We start from the raw sequence: 21613 nt of genomic DNA, 5'->3' as shown, positions 1-21613 counted from the left end.
TTGAGAGAGAGAGAGAGAGAGAGAGAGAAAGCAGGAAAGGGACAGAGAGAGGGAGAGAGAGAATCCCAAGCAGGCACCACACTGTCAGCACAGAGCCCAACCCGGGGCTCGAACCCACAAACCTTGAGTTTATGACCTGAGCTGAAACCAAGAGTCAGATGCTTAACCAACTGAGCCACCCGGGTACCCCAGATAATAAAAGCCATTTTTAGTTCATCTCCATTTATTTTCTACACCAGACCTCATTTGCCTTTTTTACCAAAATAGGTGACCCCCATGCCTCCTCAACAGCACACTTGGCAAATTCCACCACCTCGGTGCTGGCCACCCTTGCAGCTCTTGCTGAGGCCTCAGCCCCCCTCTCCAACTCCCACAGAGCCACAGGTAGGTAAGGGATATCTGCTGGGCAAATCACCATTTCTTCTTTGTTTCTAAATTTATTCATTGATTTTGGGAGAGAGAGGGAGGGGCATCAAGGGAGGGGGAAAGATAATCCCAAGCAAGCCCTGTGCTGTCAGCACAGAGCCTAACAAGAGGCTCGATCTCATGAACTGTGAGATCATGACTTAAGCTGAAACCAAGAATCGGACACTTAACTGACCAAGCCACCCAGACACCCTGAATCACCATTTCTTCTTTTTGTTTTCACATTTCCAGCAGATTTAATTTGCATGAAGTATAATTAGATAAATCTAGGAAAGAGGCATGTAGAGTCATTGAGCATCAGAAAGAAAAATGACTAAGCAGTATAATCAGATGGCTGAATAATCTTATAGAATGTCTAAGTTAATTTCTTTGTATTTTTGCAGTTTCAAGTTTGTTTGCCCTGACTCCAGTTGCTTCAGATTGAAGTGTTTAGTCTTCTATTAGAAGATTATTTGGGAAATACTTTATGTTATGTTTTGACTGATGCTATCATAGGATGATTCAAAATAGCAGCTTCGATATGTTGTATTTATAAAAGTGTCAAAATACATAGGACTGCTACCTCTCTCGTCATATCCTGGGTACTTCAGGGTGGCTTCCTTTTATTTTCACTGGAGATCATATTTTGGCACTTCTTTTTTTTTTTTAATTGTTTTTAATGTTTACTTATTTTTGGGAGAGAGAGAGAGAGAGACAGAGCATGAGTGGGGAGGGGCAGAGAGAGAGGGAGACACAGAATCTGAAGCTCTGTGTCAGCACAAAGCCCAATGCAGGGCTCGAACTCAAACTGTGGGATCATGACCTGAGCCGAAGTCATATGCTTAACTGACTGAGCCACCGAGACACCCCCATATTTTGGCATTTCTAATAGAGTTGGGGCGACATACGCTGTATAGTGCCCTTCTGATATTTAAAATAAAGAGGTTTCAAGTCACTTAGTGGGAGCCAGTAGTCTATGGGGAAAAGGCTTAGAGCTCCATATAGGTAGGGGCAAATAGTCATAGGTAGGGCTAAATAGTCATGTAGGAATCTTTCTGGAGCCCTCTGGCAGAGTCTGCTCCATTATAAATGAAGGCAGATTGTTCTGATTTCTTTCTGCCATTGACATTTGGGTGTGAGAACATTCCTCCAATCCTATTTTTCCGACTGGCAGCAATCATAAAGATCTCCATTCACACATGTATGAGTGAGTGCCATGGCAAAGGGAAAAACAATATATTTAACTTGTGTTTGTTATTTTTATTTGCTTTTTTAAAAATTTTTTTTTGATGTTTATTTTTGAGAGACAGAGCATGAGCGGGGGGAGGGGCAGAGGGAGAGAGGGAGACACAGAATTGGATGCAGGCTCCAGGCTCTGAGCTGTTGGCACAGAGCCCAACCCAGGGCTTGAACCCACAAACCTTGAGATCATGACCTGAGCCGAAGTGGGACACTTAACCAACTGAGCCACCCAGGCGCCCTTGATTCGCTTTTTGACTGAATAAATTACTTAACTTCTCCAGGTCTCAGTCTCCTCACTTCTGGCTGAGGTTGGATGGTTGGATCAGATTATCTGTTGAGGTTCTTTCAGCTATAACATTTAACTGTGTTTTGTTTTTAAGAGATGTGAATGCTCTATTTCCATTTAACCACCTGAATGTGTTTCGTGTGGATAGTCCATACCCCATTTAGTGCAAAATTTACCTTAGACTCTTTAGATAAAGAAATTCCATAGTGGTAAGAACTCTTTTCCCTAATAGTTACTGGGGATATTGACTAACCAAACTGAAAATCTTTTTTTTTTTTTTTAAGTTTTATTTATTTAAGTAATCTCTACACCCAATGTGGGGCTCAAACTCACGACCCCAAGATCAAGAGTCATGCTTTTCTGACTGAGCCAGCCAGGCGCAACGCCCCCCCACCCCCCCCGCTTTTTAATTACCAAACTGAATTTTAATTTTGTTTAAGTGTTTATTTATTTATTTTTGAGAGAGAGCACGTGGGGCATAGAGAGAGGGAGACAGACAATCCAAAGCAGGCTCCGAACCGTCAGCATAGAGCCATCAGTACAGAGCCCTACACGGGGCTTGAACTCTTAAACCATGAGATCAGAACCTGAGCCAAAGTCAGATTTCAACTGACTGAGCCACCTAGGCGCCCCTAAATTTTACCATCTTAGCCATTTTTTTAAACAGTTATTTATTTTGGGGCACCTGGGTGGCTCAGTTGGTTAAGCAACCAACTTCAGCTTAGGTCATGATATCACAGTTCATGGGTTCAAGCACCACGTCGGGCTCTGTACTGATTGCTCAGAGCCTGGAGCCTGCTTCAGATTCTGTGTCTCCTTCTCTCTCTGCTCTTCCCCCACTCACGCTTTGTCTCTCTCTCTCTCTCAGAAATAAATACACATTAAAAATTTTTTAACATTTTTTAATTTTTATTATTATTATTTTTTTTACATTTATTTACTTTTGAGAGACAATGTGAGCAGGGGAGGGGTGGAGAGAAAAGGAGACACAGAATCTGAAGCAGGCTCCAGGCTCTGAGCAAGCTGTCAGCACAGAGCCCGATGTGGGGCTTGGACCCACAAACTGTGAGATCATGACCTGAGCCAAAATCTGACGCTCAACTGACTGAGCCACCCAGGCATCCTTTTGTTTAATTTTAAGAGAGAGCATGTGAGTGTGAGTGGGGGAGTGGTAGAGAGAGGATCCGAAGCAGGCTCTGCACTGTCTGCACAAAGCCTGATATGGGGCTTGAACCCACGAACCAAACCGTGAGATCATGATGTGAGCCGAAGTTGGGTGCTTAACTGACTGAGCCACCCAGGTGCCCCATGAATATCTTGATTTAACATAATATATATAAAGCTCTTAGAAAGGTACCTGGGGCTACGCTGTAAGTAGTTGGTGTTAGTTGCTATTAATATTATTGTTTATCTGTCAGATGGGAGAAGCCACCTACCATTTGTGTCTATCAGACCTCTTCAGTGCTTTGACTACTTATTATTGTTAATTCACTATTAAATACCTCCATTTTCTTACAGAAATAGATATACTCTAATTTATAATTATTTTTCTAAGTTCCATAGATTTATTTAGACTTTCAAGATGCTTTCTGAGAAAAGAATTCCATGATCAGATACGCTGGGGAAACTCAGCATATCTTACCCCTATTGGAGAATCACAGTGCTCATTAGCCTGTTGGGGTTTCTAATACTTCTTACAAAACAAACAAAAAATTTAAGCATATTTAAACTGGCATTTTGAAAATACATTTCTGCATAGGGCCCATCCTTAGTGAAAGCTATTAACATCTCAATGAAGACATTTTAGAAAATACTGTTCTAAAGCATTCACTATTTTCTTTTCTCCTCTGACTTAGCATTGTTCACAAAAGCTTGCTTTAGAAACTGTTGAATCTAACTTCTTTTTTTAAGTTTTCCTATCCCTGATATTTATTATCAATTTCAAGGAGGCTGAAATTGTTAAACTCCTGTTTTTTAAAAAGCTGAAATTTCAAATTCACTTTTGTCATCTCTAGCTAATTCAGAGGAAATCATAGAGGGAGATTCCGTTGACTCATCAATCCAGCAAGTGGTGGGGAGTGGAGGCCAAAGGGTCATCACCATAGTGACTGATGGAGTCCCTCTGGGTAATATCCAAACTGCAGTCCCTGCCGGAAGCATTGGCCAGCCATTTATTGTAACTGTGCAAGATGGACAGCAAGGTGAGTTATCCCATTTAGGCAAGTGTGTATTAAAAGATATTTTACACACTCCACATTCTTCTGAAAATGAGGCATTAAAGCAAGTAGTGGGACTAGCAGAATGCCAGATGCCAGATGGGGCAAAGATGCTCCAAGATAGAAAAAGAAACAGAAATCAGGCTGGGAAAGCCTGGTTTCCCTAATATATATAAAACTTGTGAGTAAAAGCCAATAATCTGATAGAAAAGAGGAAATAATATGAACCAGTAGTTCATAGAAAATACTAATAGGTCTTAAAATATGGAAATGTGTTCAACCTATTTCATATATAGCAAGAGAAATGCAATTTAACATTGTACTGAGATACCATTATTATACTGTATTGTCAAAAGTGTGGGGAACTAGGCACTTTTTAATTTTTTTTTTTTAATGTTTATTTTGAGAGTGGGGGCGTGAGCAGGGGAGGGGCATAGAGCAAGGGAGATAGAGGATCGAAGTGGGCTCTGCAATGACAGCACAGAGCCCAATGTGGGGCTCAAACTCACAAACCGTGAGATCATGACCTGAGCCAAAGTCAAGATGCCTAACCGACTGAGCCACCCAGGCGCCCCAGAATAAACACTCTTATAAATCACTGGCTGACTCAGTTGGTGGAGCATGGGACTCTTGATCTCGGAGTTGTAACTTTGAGCCCCATGTTGGGTATAGAGAATACTTGATCTTAAAAAAAAAAAAAAATCACTGGTTAGAGTGTAAATTAATGTATTCTCTAAAGAACAGTTTGCAATATCTGTCAGTATTAGATACACATACCTTTTGGCTAAAAAGTTGTTTTCTAAGAATTTATATTCACACACACAGAAGTGAAATATATACTAAGTTATTAATTACAGCATTATTTATAATCATCAAAGATTAAAAAGAACCTAATTTGATGGTAGCTATATTTGTGGTGAGCATAACGTAATGCATAGAAAAGTTGAATCACTGTGTTGTACACCTGAAACTGATGTAACATTATGTGTCATCTATACTCAAATAAAACATTTTTTCTTTTTTTTTTTTCTTTTTAAATTAGGCTTCGCACCTAGCACAGAGCCCAACACGGGGCTTGAGCTCACAATCCTTAGATCAAGACCTGAGCTGAGATCAAGAGTCAGATGCTTGGGGCAAATGGGTAGCTCAGTCACTTTCACTCCTGGTTTTGGCTTGGGTCATGATCTCACAGTTCATCGGATCGAGCCCAAGTCAGGCTCTGCGCACAGTGTGGAGCCTACTTGGGATTCTCTCTCCCCCTCTCTCTGCCCTTCCCCCATGTGCTCTCTCTGTCAAAATAAATAATTATTTACATAAAAAAAAAAGAGTTGGATGCTTAACCAGCTGACCCACCCAGGTGCCCCTAAATAAAAATAAATTTATTTATTTATTTATTTATTTATTTTTAATGTTCATTTATTTATTTTGAGAGAGAGCACAAGTGGGGAAGGGGCAGAGAGAGGGAGAGAGAGAATCCCAAGCAGGTTCCACTTTGTCAGCACAGAGCCCACCTTGGGGCTTGATCACAACCCACAATATGATGACCTGAGCCAAAATCAAGAGTTGGAGGCTTAACCAACTGAGCTATCCAGATGCCCCTAAATAAAAAAATTTTTTAATGAAAATGAAAAATTAAAACAACCTAAGTATACATCAATAGGGAACTGGATAAAGAAATTGTTATACCCACACTTTGAAATAGTATGCAGCTATTTATTTTTTTATTTTTTTTTTTTTTTAATTTTTTTTTTTCAACGTTTTTTTATTTATTTTTGGGACAGAGAGAGACAGAGCATGAACGGGGGAGGGGCAGAGAGAGAGGGAGACACAGAATCGGAAACAGGCTCCAGGCTCCCAGCCATCAGCCCAGAGCCTGACGCGGGGCTCGAACTCACGGACCGCGAGATCGTGACCTGGCTGAAGTCGGACGCTTAACCGACTGCGCCACCCAGGCGCCCCATTATGCAGCTATTTAAAAACAATGAGGAAATGCCTTATATACTAGCATGATCTTATCTCTAAACTATATTGTGAAGTTACAAGAGCAAGATGCAGGACAGTATAGAATATGCTGCATTTGTATTTTTTAAAAAGAGGGAGATATATGTATTTTTGCTAATATATTCGTAGACTTAGACCATCTCTGGAAGAACATTCAAGAATAACATTGAAAACGTTGGTTGCCTGCTGAGACAGTACATGGGGATGGATGGGAGGCTTTTCACTATATATACTCTTATAGTTTTAGTTTTTGAACCATGTGAATGTATTACTTATTCAAGAAATACATCTGTAAATTATTTTTTGAAAAGAAAGAAACTAATCACACAACTTCATTCTTTAAAAATATTGGAGTTTAGGGGCTCAGTCAGTTGAGCGTCAGACTCTTGATCGCAGGGTCGTGAGTTCAAGCCCCACAATGGGCTCTGTGCTGGGAGTGAAGCCTACTTTAAAAAAAAGAAAAATGGGGGTTCCTGGGTGGCTCAGTTGCTTAAGCATCCTACTTCAGCTCAGGTCATGATTTCACGGTTTGTGAGTTCGAGCCCCATATCAGGCTCTGTGCTAATAGCTCAGAGCCTGGAGCCGGCTTCAGATTCTATGTCTCCCTCTCTCTCTGCCCTTCCCCCGCTCACACTCTATCTCTCTCTCAAAAATAAATAAACATTTAAAAAAAATTATTTTTAAATTGGAGTTTGAAAAGAGGAGGGTTGGTTTATTGAATTTGAGTCACCAAAATTTTCACTTGGCCTAATAATGATGGGGATTTTATAATTTTCAAACTTTAAATTGGTGGATCTTTGCAGTATAGGAAGAAAGAGTAGGAATTAAACCTTTATAATCCAAGTTTTGGTATCATAAATTCTTAATGGTTTTATTTGGAAATATTGATGTTTTTGTGAACATAATTATCATTTAATGCTTTGGGGGCTTCATTGGGTAGGTGAGAGACTCTGCTTATAATGGAGTTAAATAAATGAGAATGGAGTTGTTTCAAAGAGAAAAAAATTGAGGTTTTGCCTGGATGAACTACACTGCTTTTTACAAATGTATTAACCAGGCACACAGAAGGACAGAAGGACAGCTGAGATTTTGTGAATTATCTGCAGAAAGTTTTAAAACCCAGACTAAAGTTCCTTTTCCACTTAGCTGATATCTAAGCTGTTTTCTATTGCCATCAATTGATGAGTACCCACAGAATACAAGCTAATTTTTATTTTATTTTATTTTACTTCTTTGAGAGAGATGGGGGAGCACAAGTGAGAGAGTGTGGGCAGAGAGAGAGAGAATCTCACGAGAGGCAGAGAGGGAGAGAGGATGAGAGAGAAAGAGAGAGAGAGAGAGAGAGAAGCAGGGCTCACCCAAAACAGGGCTCGTGTTTTACCCGAAGTGTGGCTCCAGCTCACCCAGTGTGGGACTTGAACTCCTAAACTGTGAAATCATAAGCTGAGCTGAAGTCAGATGCTTCACAACTGAGCCATGCAAGCACCTCACAAGCTAATTTTTAAATCAACCAAACCAAATAACTAGGTAAATCTTCTGTTTTAAACAAAAATCATAAGGTACCCTAAAACCTAAATAGAATTTTAAGCTTTTTATTTTGTGATCATTGTAGATTTATGTACAAGTGTAAGAAATAAACAGAGAAATTGAGGGTACCTATCACCCAGTTTCCCCCATTGGTAACATTTTGCAGTAGTGCTTTAACATAGAAAATTGACATTGATACAGTTTACCAACCTTATTGAGATTTTTCCAATTTTATATGCATTAATTTGTGTATATACTTAGCTCTATGCACGATAATACATGTGTAGATTTGTTCTAGGACCACCACAGTCAGGTGGTGACTGTTCTCTGTTCACAGTTCAATCACAAGGATCCCTTGTGCTACTTTTATGTCCACAGCCCTCTCCCTTCCCACCCCATTCCTAACCCCTGGCAACCACTAACTCATTTGTTTTCTACCTCTATACTTTTGTCATTCCAAGAACATTATAGGGGCGCCTGGGTGGCTCAGTCAGTTAAGCGTCCAACTCTTGGTCTCGCAGTTCATGAGTCCAAGCCCCACATTACACTGAGAGTGCAGAGTCTGCTTGGCATTCTCTCTCTCTCCCTCTCTCTGCCCCTCTCCCACTTGCTCTGTCTCTCTCTAAACTAATTAATTAATTTAAAAAAGTATATTATATAAATGGAATCATGTAATATATAACTTTTTGAGATTGGGTTTTTTTCTCTCAGCATAATTCCCTTAAGAGCTATCCAAGTTGCTGTTTGTATCAGTAGTTCATTCCTTTTTATTGCTAAGTAGTATCCATGGTATGGAGTTTAACCACTCATTGAAGGACATTTAAGTGTGTTGCTAGTTTTGGACTATCTATGAATAAAGCTGTTATGACCAATACTGTACAGGATTTATGGGAACATAAATTTTCAGTTCTCTGGGATAAATGCCCAAAAGTGCAGTTGCTGGGTTGCATGGTAAGTGCATGTTTAGTTTTGTAAGAAACTGCCAAACTGTTTCTTAGAGTGACTGTACAGTGTTGCATTCCCACCAGCAATTTATGAATAATCCAGTTTTTCTACATCCTCGTCAGTATCTGGTATTATTAAAATTCTAGCCATACTGATAGATGTGTAGTACAGGATGTGTGTTTTAACCCTTCACTCACTTATCTATAAATATCTAAGCAAATTAGATACAGTGAATGGCCAGCTGCTTTCATGTGAAGTTTCTCAAAAATCTTATGTAAAGACATTAGGCCTTCTTTAGACAAATCACTCCTAAAGAATTGTAAGGCGGGGTACCTGGGGGCTCAGTCGGTTAAGTATCTGACCTTGGCTCAGGTCATGATCTCACCATTTGTGAGTTCGAGCCCTGCATCGGGCTCTGTACTGAGAGCTCAGAGCCGGAATCCTGCTTCAGATTCTGTGTCTCCCTCTCTCTCTGCCCCTCCCACCCACTCTCTCAAAAATAAACAAACATTTAAAAAAACAAAATAAAAACAAAGAATTGTAAGCTTATCAGCCATAGCTTCTAACCTAGAGTGAGACATCTTTATATAAGAGCCTCAGACCTAGTTGTTGACTGCATGGCTTCCAGATTTGCCTCTCTAATCCTTTCTGTTTCTCTCTGTAAGGCTGTGCTTTACCTGTTGATTCTAAAATCCGAAGAGATATGAACAATAAGATTTCAGATAACATCTTGCAGTTTATTTTCTAATTTAAAGCAAGCAGTAGGAGTCAGTGAGGCGCCTGTCAGTGTGGAGCCCGCTTGGGATTCTTTCTCCCTCTCTCTCTGCCCTTCCCCTGCTTGTGTGCTCGCTCTCTCTCTCTCTCTCTCTCTCTCTCTCAAAAGAAATTTTAAAAATTAAAAAAAACAAACTTGAAAGTAGGCAAAACCTCTTTGTTTTACTATGTATTCATTATCTCCAATTGGTGTCCTTTGGCTTGTAGTTCTAACTGTACCTGCTGGTCAGGTTGCAGAAGAGACTGTAATTGAAGAAGAAGAGGAAGAAGAAGCAGAGAAGTTGCCCCTGACTAAGAAACCAAGGATAGAAGAGATGACAAACAGTGGGGAGGAAAGCAAGGTAACGTGTTTAGGAGTGGTAGAGAGAAGAGACAGAAAATACTCAAAAGGCAAACTTGGAAGAAGGCCTGGACCCTTCTTTATATATATATATTTAAAAAAAAATTTTTTTTTAATGTTTATTTATTATTGAGAGAGACAGAGCATGACTGGGGGAGGGGCAGAGAGAGAGGGAGACACAGAATCCGAATAAGACTCCAGGCTCTGAGCTGTCAGGACAGAGCCCGACGTGGAGCTTGAACTCACAAACTGTGAGATCATGACCTGAGCTGAAGTCAGACGCTTAACTGACTGAGCCACCCCGGTGCCCCCCTTGTTTATATTTTTGTCTACTCTCTGGATGACCAGGGATCAGGAATTCTTACCTGGCGGTGATGTGGTTTCCTTTTACAGGAGGGCACCGAAAGAGAGCTCCTACAGCAGCAGCTCCAGGAGGCCAATCGAAGAGCTCAGGAGTACCGACACCAGCTCCTAAAGAAAGAGCAGGAGGCAGAACAGTACCGCCTTAAGCTAGAGGCTATGGCCCGACAGCAGCCCAACGGAGTTGATTTCACCGTGGTCGAAGAGGTGGCGGAGGTAGATGCCGTGGTGGTTACAGAGGGAGAGTTGAAAGAGAGAGATGCGGGAGTGACCGTGGGGGCCGCAGGGACGACAGGGCCGCATGCGGGAGTTTCCATAGAAACTGTTTCATCTTAACATGCGAGGGCCACAACTTGGACTGTGTCCGTCTTTTTCCTCTTTTTAAAAGAAAATACAGAGGACTCACATTGTGTAATCATGTCCTAAAGAAGAAAGGATGTCCTAAAGAAGAAAACTATAGCAGGGCACAGTGCTTGGACTCAGGAAGGCTTGCTATGCAACTGGAAAATGTAAAGCCAAATCAGGGGAATACTACTTCTGGGGGACCTAAAGAATAAGGACCAAATTTCCAGCTCCCATCATCACTGCTTTAAGCTTAGAGGTAAAAGAGTGCTGGATATTGTTGGTTGATTGTTTTTTAAACAACTGACTGTCAGAAGATTTTAAGATAACATTCCTAATATGAACACACACAGGGCCTTTAATAATCATACCATCAGGTGACCTTATAATATGCCTTAGATCGATGTGTACCTGGTAGAGAAGGAAACTAACTGGGAAGGGGGTTAGAAGCAAGCTTTTGGGAAGAGAAAGAGATCTATTCCACTTCCAAAGGAGCAGGCATTCCCTTCTGTCCTGAGCTCACTTCACTGAAAAGAAATTGGTAATTGCCTCACTAACTCTGCATCCATTATGTGTCCATAATTCAGATGCCAGTTTAAGAAACTGAAATGGAATATTTAAAAACTGGAAAGGAAAGAGAACTTGTTTACGTGGGAGAAGTGTATGTCAATCCAAAATCCTCCAGGCTGTGCTTCCACAACGCTGGAAGGTGGCCAGAAAGAGCTTGTGGGGTTATGAAACAATCTGGTCTTGAGATCCAAACTTTGCTCTGTCTGGATTTTATAAAATCACCATCAGGAGGGTAGTCTGTTGCTAGAACAACTTGCTTCCAAACACTTATTTATATAATACCAAGGTTTAATATCAACTTTTTAATTTTATAAAATTGTGTGGCGTTTTCTAAGTGTGCCTTTCTGTGGAGTTTACGTGGTATCCTCTTAATTGCAAAAGAAGTCAGGGGACAGGTGAGTGCTGAGGGTGTTGTTGGAATTTTATGTTTCACTTCGGATGAGTAACTTGTTCTGTTTCCTTAAGGTCGGGCCGTGCGCACAGCTTTCGTCCCTTATAGGTGCTCGGTGTGTGATGGCAAAGGGAGTAAAAATCAGCAGTGTCATAAAGTAAGGAGCCAGAACTTTTAGCCTGATAACTTTGTCTGCCTGACTCCCTTCTCTACCGCTATGCCTGCTCCCTCTGCCTAGACACTACTGGAAAGTGTTTCATTGCTGGGTTTTCTTCGTGTGCCAGTTTGGAGTTTTTTCAAAAGAAAGGGGGGATGGCTGGAGAGAGAGAGGTTGTGGAGAGGTTACATTACAGAAGTTACTGCTTTTGAAATTGGGCCCTCATCATTCTCGACCTGCTTGCTTGCTTTATTGTAAATTAGAAGAAGAAACCAGAGGGAGATGTGCCAAGTTAAACATTTGAATGACTGTTTAGAATACGGTTTTCTTAATTAGCGATCATGGGGAAAACATACATTTTTAATCTGGAATAAAACTTGACAGTTAACATGGCTCTATTTACCTTGATTAGTGAAGTAATTTGCTGCAGTTTTCCAGAGGTGCAGAATCACTTGGGGCTCAAAATAGACTGAAAACATAACTCCCCAAACCAGATTTAGCAAACAGAATTGGCTAGTAGAGGCTTATAGGCAAAAATACCAGTTTTGAAATGAGTCTTGGCTACTGGCCACCATAAAACTAGGTTTTCTCCGGGGACTTGAGAGATTACTCTGGGTTTGGGGGGGGTGGGGGAGGGTGGCTGATGAAACGCAGTGGAGGAGCGTTGGTAAGGGTGAGGGGACAATTGTGCCTTCTGCTGCCAAATCATCCTTTGTGTGTGTGTGTGTGTGTGTGTGTGTGTGATGTTTTTTTTTTTTTTCTGAGTCCCTTTGTGAACCAGGTGCTAACAATAAGCTGCTATTGTGTGCCATTTCAGAGCCTTAGCTTAACAACAGAGAGGGTCATTTTAGTTATGATTTCCTAATGTTCTTTGTGTATATATTGACTTTAATTTTCTTTTTTTTTTTTTTTTTTCCTTTCCTGTTAAGGGGGTGGAGGTTAACTCTGCAGATGATATCCAGGCCCAGCCCCCTCATTCTTTGGGGTAGCTTCTGATTGGGGACGGGAGTTGCCATCCAACACTCCCTGCTGAGCATAGCTCCTTACTGCTTTGGGGAACTGTTTAGAAATTCTTACTATTCTCTTTCTGCAGGAGGCTGTCATTCTCACCTAGAAAAATCTTAACTACAGTCCAAGTCATTTTTGATGATGGGGTCTCTGAGATAGGGAGTTGGGATAGGGAAAGAGAAAAGAGAAATGTCTGGAAAGGGGTGGGTAGCAAAAAGGTATTTGTTGTTATTTACTTGAAATACACCGTTTAGCATCCCAAGGAAAAGAAATAGGATTTCGTCTCCACTTTGTATTGCCTTGAAGAGAATGGTAGGTCAGGATCGCTTGAAGTAGTTAGAAGTTAAATATTAAATGCATTAATGGCAGTACCATTTTATGATTTAGCATATCCTTCTGGATCAGCAATGGATGTTGGGAAAATGTTGCTAGATTCTTCTGGGTTGGTGGATTCACCTGGTTTATTGGCAAGATTGGATTACAGAGAATCAAATAACAGACAGGTGGTTCAGAGTTGGTGCTTAAGCCGAGAAACCTGGAACTTAGGATGATTGCCTACCTTAAAATAAAGCTGCTTTAACAATATCAGTATTAATATATGAATTTTAGGCTCTACATTTGATTTTGGTCATAAGCCTTCCCCCAAGAGAAAAAGAAAGAAATGTTAATATTTCTGTTCTTGTTCCTGGCTTCAGGGAAATTACTTACAAATATATAAATGAACGTTCCCTTCCTATCACTACCTCTGTGGGATCTCTTAATTGTAATGCCAGAGTTGAGGTCTCTTAATGGAAGTATGGGAGAACTTGACTTTAGGATTTCTGGCTTTTGAACCCAGAGCCTTAAAAGATGTTCTTTTTCTCTGTCAGATCTCTGTGTAGTTATTTTTGGCTTTGCCTTTCCCCCCTGTCTTCAGCCTTACCATTGAATTATTAACATTTTTGTGTCTGCTCAGTAGTGTTAGAAATCTATGGCATACAAAATGACTTCTTTATATTGATGTAAGAGAAATGAATTTACCAGAGGGTTCTGTGACCAGGGCATTTTTAATACTCCTTTGTTGGGTGCGTATCACTGTGTACATTTATAAATACATATAGATTTTCCCACTTTTCTCTTTGTTTATTTGAGGTTCAACTCTAAAGTACCTGGTATAACCTGGAAATATTTTCATTTCATTAAACACATTAGAGAGGGTTTTTGTGGCTTCACTAAAGGGGCTGAAGAAGAAAAAGCCTTCTTTTGGCCCTTCTCTGAGACTCTGTAACAGGCATAATGAGAAACCTGAGGAGTCATGCCCCAGGGAAAACCAATCTCTGGCTTTACAGAGATTTGTTTAGCGTGCGGTGTGATGGCACCATGTAAGCCAAACAACTCAGAGTGGTGTCCAGGGTAAAGAGGGAGCCGCCCTTCCGCAGAGCAAGCCCCTGTATCCACTCCTATGGCAGCAGGTAGGCGTGCTGACTGGCACCTGTAAAACCCCTGACATCTCTGTATAAGGAAGAACCCTGGATAAGGGCCATGGTGCAGGATACCTGCTTTCCCAGTTTAGAAATCTCATCCTTTTGAGAAAGCATCATTTTGAGAAAACGTGTGTGGCTGTTTCCTCACAAACATCATTATAGACTTCCAGAGCTAGAGGACTTCAGGCAGATACTGACCTCTTCCCGGAAGTTGAATAGGAATCAGTTTTTATCCAGATTTACTGGAGAATGGTCTCCTGTTCTCTACTGCTTGTGCAGACATCTCTGTATGGCCAGAAAAGGAGCTTCAGAATGGAATATATGTCAAGACCACCTATATGCTATTCTGGGCTCTTATCGATCTCCATTTTATGTGATGACTATTTTCTGACTTAGTACTTTCTTTCCCATGCCAATATGTTTAACAAGAGACCAGGAGCAAGAAGGATGTGAGTTTGAATTAAGTAGTTTTGAGCCTCTGGTACTTTTTTTTTTCTTCTTGGAGCTTCTTTAGGATTAGTGGGTGGGGTGACATTCCTAGACTCTACAGTAGCAGTTTGGCTTGCTAGTGGCAGGAAGTTGTGATTTCCTATCTCTCTCTCCTCCCCCTTCCCCTCTAACTTCTTCTGCTTCTGTGACCCCATTGGTCTTATCTCATTGAGTCTTTCCCAGGCATTAATAATTAATAGGTCGTTTCTAATATCTGGGCCTTGTCCTTCGTCTTTCCACTCCCCTCCTTCCCTATTACATATTTTCTGTTCATTCTGAAATGGTTTGTTTTTGACAGTTAATCTAGGTCACAGCCTATACCTCGTGCTTCCCTTCCCAGTTGCTTTCAGGCATCTTGGTCTATCAACAGTAAAGGACGGATAGCAGCTCCCTTCTCTGGCTTTGTCCTGTGTACTGTCCTTCTGCCAAGGTCATTTATGTTAGTGGAGAAGAGAAGGAGGGTGGGTGGGGTGCCTAGATTCTTCTGAAAATGTCCTCAGTTTTTCAGGTTTTCTGACAGCTTTATGTACAGTATGTTTTAGGAAAGCTTAAATATACTTCTCTTTATTTAGGATTTTAATAGGGTTTGATTTTGATGAGGAGGATTTTGTGTATGTGCGTGTGGGTGAGCCTTTGTGTGTATATGTACCTATACAGATCTATATTATATATACAATTTTTGTACTATCATTTAAAGTAAAGATGTTTCTTAATAAAATGCCAAAGTCTTACCATTTCAGGGTGTCATTGAAGTTTTTTCCATCTCCCGGGCAAAAATTGTATCTCGTTCCTGATCACAGATAAATTCCAATAGGAAGTGTTCTCTGTCCAGCTGAGCTAATGAAGGCAGAGCAGGGGGAAGGTGTGGGAGGGTCTTCTTTCCCCTGTTGGGGTCTCTTGTAAGCCATTCACAGCCTCTGCATTTTCCTTATGTAGCTACTCCTCAGCTGGTATTCTTAACAGGCAGAGCAACTGGAGGTAAATGAGAATGGAGAGAGCTTTTGACTGGCTTGTTAGACTTACGTCTTCCTCCCTTCTGTCATCCTCCCACTCCCTTCCCTAGAAGCAAACAACCAGGATGAGAGCACAGGAGCTGAAGGAGATGACTCTGTGCCTTGTGTGGGAGTAAAGTCAACACGAAGATATGAGGTGGAGGGAGGACATGCGATTCAAGAAGGCTTGGAAATAGATTTGCTCTGCTGGCTTCTCAGCCATTCTTAGTTAATAAGGTGCTGTTTTGCTATCTCAGTCCAATACAGCATACATTTATTAAGTAAATACAAGTAGCATCCTGGTTGTAGCTCAACCCCTACTAGTATCCAGGGCTGAAGACACCCATCTGGCTGGCTAGAGGGGGTCCCCATCCAGGGTACAGTGTTCTCACTTCTGCCATTGGCAGAAAGGATGCCTTTTGTTTTTCTTCAAAAAAAAATTTTTTTTTTTAATTTGAGAGAGCCAGGGAGAGGATCAGAGAGAGAGAGAGGGAGAGCGTAAGAGAATCTTTTTTTTTTTTTAAGTTTACTCTTATTTTTATTTATTTATTTTTTTAATATGAAATTTATTATCAAATTGGTTTCCATACAACACCCAGTGCTCATCCCAAACGGTGCCCTCCTCAATACCCATCACCCACCCTCCCCTCCCTCCCACCCCCCCATCAACCCTGTTTGTTGCGAGAGAGAGAATCTTAAGCAGCCTCTAACGCTCAGCTCACAGCCCAACCTAGGGCTCAGTCTCACAACCGTGAGATCATGAACTGAGCAGAAATCAAGAGTCAGTCACTTAACGGACTGAGCCACCCCAGAGCCCCAAGGATGCCTTTCTTAAATAAAGGAGGATAATATTAAAGCCAAGGACATATAAGCATCTGTGTTCAACAAGTAGAACCTCCAAGGCAAGGCTCCAAGTCAGTATTCAGGAAATTGAACACGTACCATGTACTAGGTTGCGTGTAGGTAATTGCTTTTTGATGTGTGTGTGTGTGTGTGTGTGTGTGTGTGTGTGTGTGTATGTGTGTGTGTATGGTCAAAAACCCTGTGTACATATTAATTATAAGGTACATCTGGTAGCGTACCTCATAAATGTGTATACAGCCTTTGTTCTGCTGAGAGAAAAAGAGCAGGAACTTGAGGCTTGAGAAACAAAGAACTAAAAGTCTTGCTGAATTCAAATCCTAGTGTGAGAAATCAGGAGCATGGGAAGGTTGGAAGGGAATTGGAGAGATGGGAACCTGGAGTTCTCTGAAGGGTAATGTTCTTAAAGGATGGGAAAAAAACATGAATTACGGCAACTTTCCTAAGATTTCCTCTGTGAAAATGAGCCCTCTACTCCAAGAAGATCAGTAGGTAGAAAATACGAGAGAAAGTTGCAGTGGGAGCAACTTAGTGAAAACCACAGCTATGTACGGTTTGTGCAAGATGTCTGATAGATAAATAGAGTTAAGTTTGTTATGACTATGGGGGACAACTTAAAAAAAAAGGAAACTAGATAACTGGGAAATTAATAGTCATGTCCAGCAGACAATTTACATGTGTTAAAAATGTTAAAAAAATAAAACAAAAAAACTATAAGGGACGCCTGAGCAAAGCGTGGGGCTGTACTCTGTTCCCATAACCACTCCTAAAGTTTAAGAAAGTTCTTACTGTAAGAAATGTGCTGTTTGAGAGGGAGGCCAATATTATAAATAATAACAGCTTCTATGCATTAAGGGTTTTTTTGGTGGTGTTTTTGTTTTTGTTTTTGTTTTTTTGGTTAACTCTTCACCCAACTTGGGACTTGAACTCACAACCCAAGATCAAGAGTCACATGCTTGAGGCACCTGGGTGGCTTAGTCAGTTAAATGTCTGACTTCAGCTCAAGTCATGATCTCACACTCTATGAGTTTGAGCCCCACATCAGGCTCAGTGCTGACAGCTCAGAGCCTGGAGCCTACTTTGGATCCTTTGTCTCCCTCTCTCTCTGCCCCTCCCCCACTCATGCTGTCTTCCTGTCAAAAATAAACAAACGTTAAAAAAAATTTTTTTTAAGTCGCATGCTCTACTGACTGAGCCAACCAGGTGCCCCTCTATGCATTAACGATTTGCTACGTGTCTGCCATTGAGCTAGACGTTTCACATACACAGAAACACACCTATCTTGCAAGATATGTATTATCTTCAGAATATAGATTAAAAAAAAAAAAGTTGTGACTGCCCAGAGTCCCTCAGAGTCCCTCAACTTTAAAAATATATATACTTTCTAAAACTACAGTTCTGGGGCACCTGGGTGGCTCCATCAGTTTGGGCGTTTGACTCTTAATTTTGGCTCAGGTCATGATCCCATGGTTGTGGGATCAAGCCCTGCGTCAAGCTCCGTGCTGAGCGTGGAGCATACTTGGGATTCTTTCTCTCTCTCCCTCTGCCCCTTCCCACACTCCTGCTCTCTGATTAAAAAAAATAATAATAAAACTACAGTTCCTACATTGTTATTGGTGTTCTTTCCTGTGTAATTCGTCCTTGAATCAGAATATGATCTTGCTCACTTAACTTTGGGCATATAGTTAAGAAACAGGGGTGACATAACTTCAGCCTTTTTTGCAAACTCAAAGTCAGGTTTGCTCCAGAACCAATTCAGGAGGCATCTCCACAAAGTTGCTGGCCAGCAATACTTGAACAAGGAGAGTCAAAGGTAACCTTGCTTGTGAAGACTGGGTGGGGTCTTCAGCTCTAGGATGCTGGATAGCTTCTATCTTTCCTTCTAGACTACTCTACTCCCTCTATATCTTTTTCTCTATCCTGGGAGGCTATCCTGCATGCATTTCATCAGTGGGCTCCCTGCACTTCGGATTCCACTTGGATTCCTGCTCTGGCAGGAGATCGGAGGGAGAGAAAAAACTTGGATCGGTATATGGATTGCCCAGGTTCCATTCATTGGGGTCCCCTGGGCCTAGCTGTACCCTTTGGTTAAAGGTCACCGCTCCTCTCAATGCAGTCTCTCCTGCCAGTTCCGAATAACCACTATCTCCCTTTATCCTTTCAGGCCCAAGGCTGTTACTACCCTCAGTTACTGACCTATCCCTTGCCCACACTTTAAAATCAGTCCTTTGTTGGGGCGCCTGGGTGGCTCAGTTGGTTGAGTGCCGACTTCGGCTCAGGTCACGGTCTCGCGGTCCGTGAGTTCGAGCCCCGCATCGGGCCCCTGTGCTGACAGCTCAGAGCCCGGAGCCTGTTTCAGATTCTGTGTCTCCCTCTCTCTGACCCTCCCCCATTCATGCTCTGTCTCTCTCTGTCTCAAAAATGAATAAAAACGTTAAAAAAAAAATTTTAAATCAGTCCTTTGTTATTTTGAGTATGTTGTCTTATTTCCTGTTGGGACCTTAATATATGTGGTAGAGGTAGGCAACCTTGGATTCATAGGCTTCATATTTTATCCGTGAACTTCAACCTAACTCATGGATATAACCTTAAATTCTTATGAGTTAACCGTTCTGAAGGGTCAACTGTTGGATTAAGTAGCAGAAAGTGACTCATACCTGTATGGTTCCCAAGTGTGGGGTAGTGCCATCAAGGAGATACAAACCTGAGAGACAATAATAGCTCAGGCCCCTGTGACTTAGCTCCCAAAGTACCCAAGATGTCGAACAGCTTTTCAAGCTTTGTGACTATAGAACCTTCTGTGTTTCAGATCCCCAAAGTCTTACACAAGCTGATGCACTCTACCCACTGGGGCCCTGGTTTCTCCATAACCTCCCAGGATGCCTCTGAGAAATCAGCGTAGAAATCCCTCAGGGGGACAACTGTATCCTCTTGCTGGCACATACTGGTTTTTTTCTAAAGACAAAGTTTGAACTAGTATCCTAATTTTGATTTTTTTTAATTCTAATTTTTTAGTGTTTATTTGGTTTTGAGAGATAGGGAGAAAGAATATGAGTGGGGGAGGGGCAGAGAGAGGAAGACAGAGGATCCCAAGCGGCTCCTCACTGACAGCAGAGAGCCCCACTGGGGGCTCAAAGTCATGAACTGAACCATGAGATCATGGCCTGAGCTGAAGTGGGACACTTAACCGACTGGGCCACCCAGGTGCCCCCCTAATTTTTATTTTTAAAAGTCTGTTTGTGTATGTATGTATGTATGTATGTATGTATTGGGAGAGAGAATCCCAAGCAGGCTCTACACTGCCAGTAGAACCTGATCCAGGGCTCGAACCCATGAACAGAGAGATCATGACCCGAGTCAGATGCTCAGGGCACCGTCCAACTTCGGCTCAGGTCATGATCTCATGGCTTGTGAGTTCAGGTGCCGTGATGGATTCTGTGCTGACAGCTCAGAGCCTGAAGCCTGCTTTGGATTCTGTTTCCATGTCTTTGCCCCTCCCCTGCTCACACACTGTCTCTCTCAAATATAAACTTTAAAAAAACTTATAAAAAAAAAAAAAGTCACATGCTCAACAGACTGAGCCACCCAGGCATCCCAAACTAATATCTTAGTTTAAAAAAAAAAGTGTATCAACATTATCTTTAAGTATCCTTAAATTAAGAGGTCATGTGGTCATGTTTATCCCTCGTTGTCAGTGTCAATAAGTTGTCTGAATTCATTCCCTTAGTTTATTCACTACTCTTTGCCAGGGTGAGGTATTTCATGAGTATTAACAAATTGCATACTTGGTAGTAATCTATTTGGGGCTTTTCCCACAAAGCACTTAATTTAAACCTATGTATTTATATGGTGCTTTATTATAACCTCCCTGTTGCCATATATCCTTTACAAAAGAAATTGAGGCTCAGAGAGGTTAATTGAATTGCCAAAGTCACACACAAAACTATTAAAGTGGCAGAGTCCAAGACTTTTGTTTTCAGTGCAACATAGTTGCTTTTGCTAGCCCTGAGAACGTTCTGAGAATCCAGTTTAGTCCACTCTTTAGGCTAGAGAAGTCGTCATACTTTGTAAATGTTAATAAATGAACACCCTTCATGATTAAAATGAAACAAGGACTTTAACCTGTAAATTGCTGCTGCCTGCACAGAGTCACAGGATTAACTTCTCTTGCACCTCTCTTTTGAGTCTGTATTTAAACTTGAGGAACATTTACCCCTTTCTTGTGACCACCTTCAGGGCAAGCACTGAAGTATTTTGAGCCTTGTCCCTCAGAACAGAAGGCTGAGAAAGGATGCAGCCCTAACATTTTTCTTTGTCCTGGCTTTAACACCTTGGTTTGAAGAGGATAGTGAAGTCGTGTTTGGAAAGATTCTCCGCTCCTCCCTTGCTCTCCTTCACCATCTAGGAAACTAGCAACGGTTTTCAAACATCTTGGTTTATGTAAGGCATCCAAAGAGGGTTAAACTAAGACCTAAAGGACCTCTCCAACCTGGGAGAACAAGCTCCAAGCAGAGGGTAGACTGCAGAGAGCAAATATGGCAGAACAAGGTGTGAGGAAAGTTCAGAGGGTAATTTTCAAAAAAATCTTGAGGGTAAAATCTATTAAGACTGTGAGGATATAAAGGGAAACCGATTGCTTAGAAGATCGCAAAGTTAGGACGCCTAAGCATGAGTTTGGAAGAATCACCATCTCAAAAGGTACCGTGTTTTCTCCTTTGAAAGTATTTTTACATACATTATCATTACTTGAGCCTCTCAACCCCATTTTTCAGATGAGGAAACTGAGGTTTGGGGCAAAGTTGTGACTTGTCAGGATTACAGGTAGTCAAGGGAGGAGCAAGAAACAGTCTCCGTTCTTCACCAAATTGTTCTCAGTGGTTTCCCATCAAAGGCCCTTCCGCGGCAAACAGGGCAATGGACTGCCAAGGCTTCCTTAGCGGCAGGACCTGGGCCGGCCTCCAGGCGGCGCCAGTGGGACGGCGGCCTAGGGCTCCAACTGGGCGGATACTCAGGCCACGCGCCGGCAAAACCCCGGACTTGTAAATCCGCAAAAGCAGCCACTGCCCCGGAGAGGCTTTAAGAACCCTTAGACTCGAGGTAGTGGGCGGGACAGACGGTCCTGTCAGCCCCTCCCATTGGCCCGCGGGGTAACAGACAGGTATCTTCAGCCAGCCCCAGCTAGATGAACGACCGAACGGGCACCCGCTAGCTGAACCTCGGCACGCGGGTTGCAGCCGGAGACTC

The 21613-nt window shown here is 41.8% G+C and overlaps 1 protein-coding gene across 6 annotated transcripts in view; it reads left to right on the top strand.

Moving 5' to 3' along the window:
- GABPB2 (GA binding protein transcription factor subunit beta 2) overlaps positions 1 to 15252 on the top strand; it is a 35606-nt gene extending 20354 nt beyond the window's left edge. For 3 of the 6 annotated variants that reach the window (XM_060622631.3, XM_060622633.3, XM_060622630.3), the window contains 4 exons: positions 268 to 384; positions 3949 to 4134; positions 9604 to 9737; positions 10130 to 15252. In XM_060622631.3, the coding sequence (XP_060478614.1) occupies positions 268 to 384; positions 3949 to 4134; positions 9604 to 9737; positions 10130 to 10432 (740 nt within the window). In that variant the 3' untranslated portion in view covers positions 10433 to 15252. Of the gene's footprint in view, positions 1 to 267; positions 385 to 3948; positions 4135 to 5191; positions 5513 to 9603; positions 9738 to 10129 lie in introns of those variants that run through there. The other 3 variants (XM_060622636.3, XM_060622632.3, XM_060622635.2) reach the window with 2 other exon arrangements.
- The last annotated feature ends 6361 nt before the right edge of the window (positions 15253 to 21613 follow it).

Source organism: Panthera onca, chromosome C1 (genome assembly GCF_046562875.1).
Source record: "Panthera onca isolate mPanOnc1 chromosome C1, mPanOnc1 haplotype 2, whole genome shotgun sequence".
In the NCBI taxonomy this organism is placed as follows: domain Eukaryota; kingdom Metazoa; phylum Chordata; class Mammalia; order Carnivora; family Felidae; genus Panthera; species Panthera onca.
This window is presented reverse-complemented; position numbering and strand designations above follow the sequence as displayed.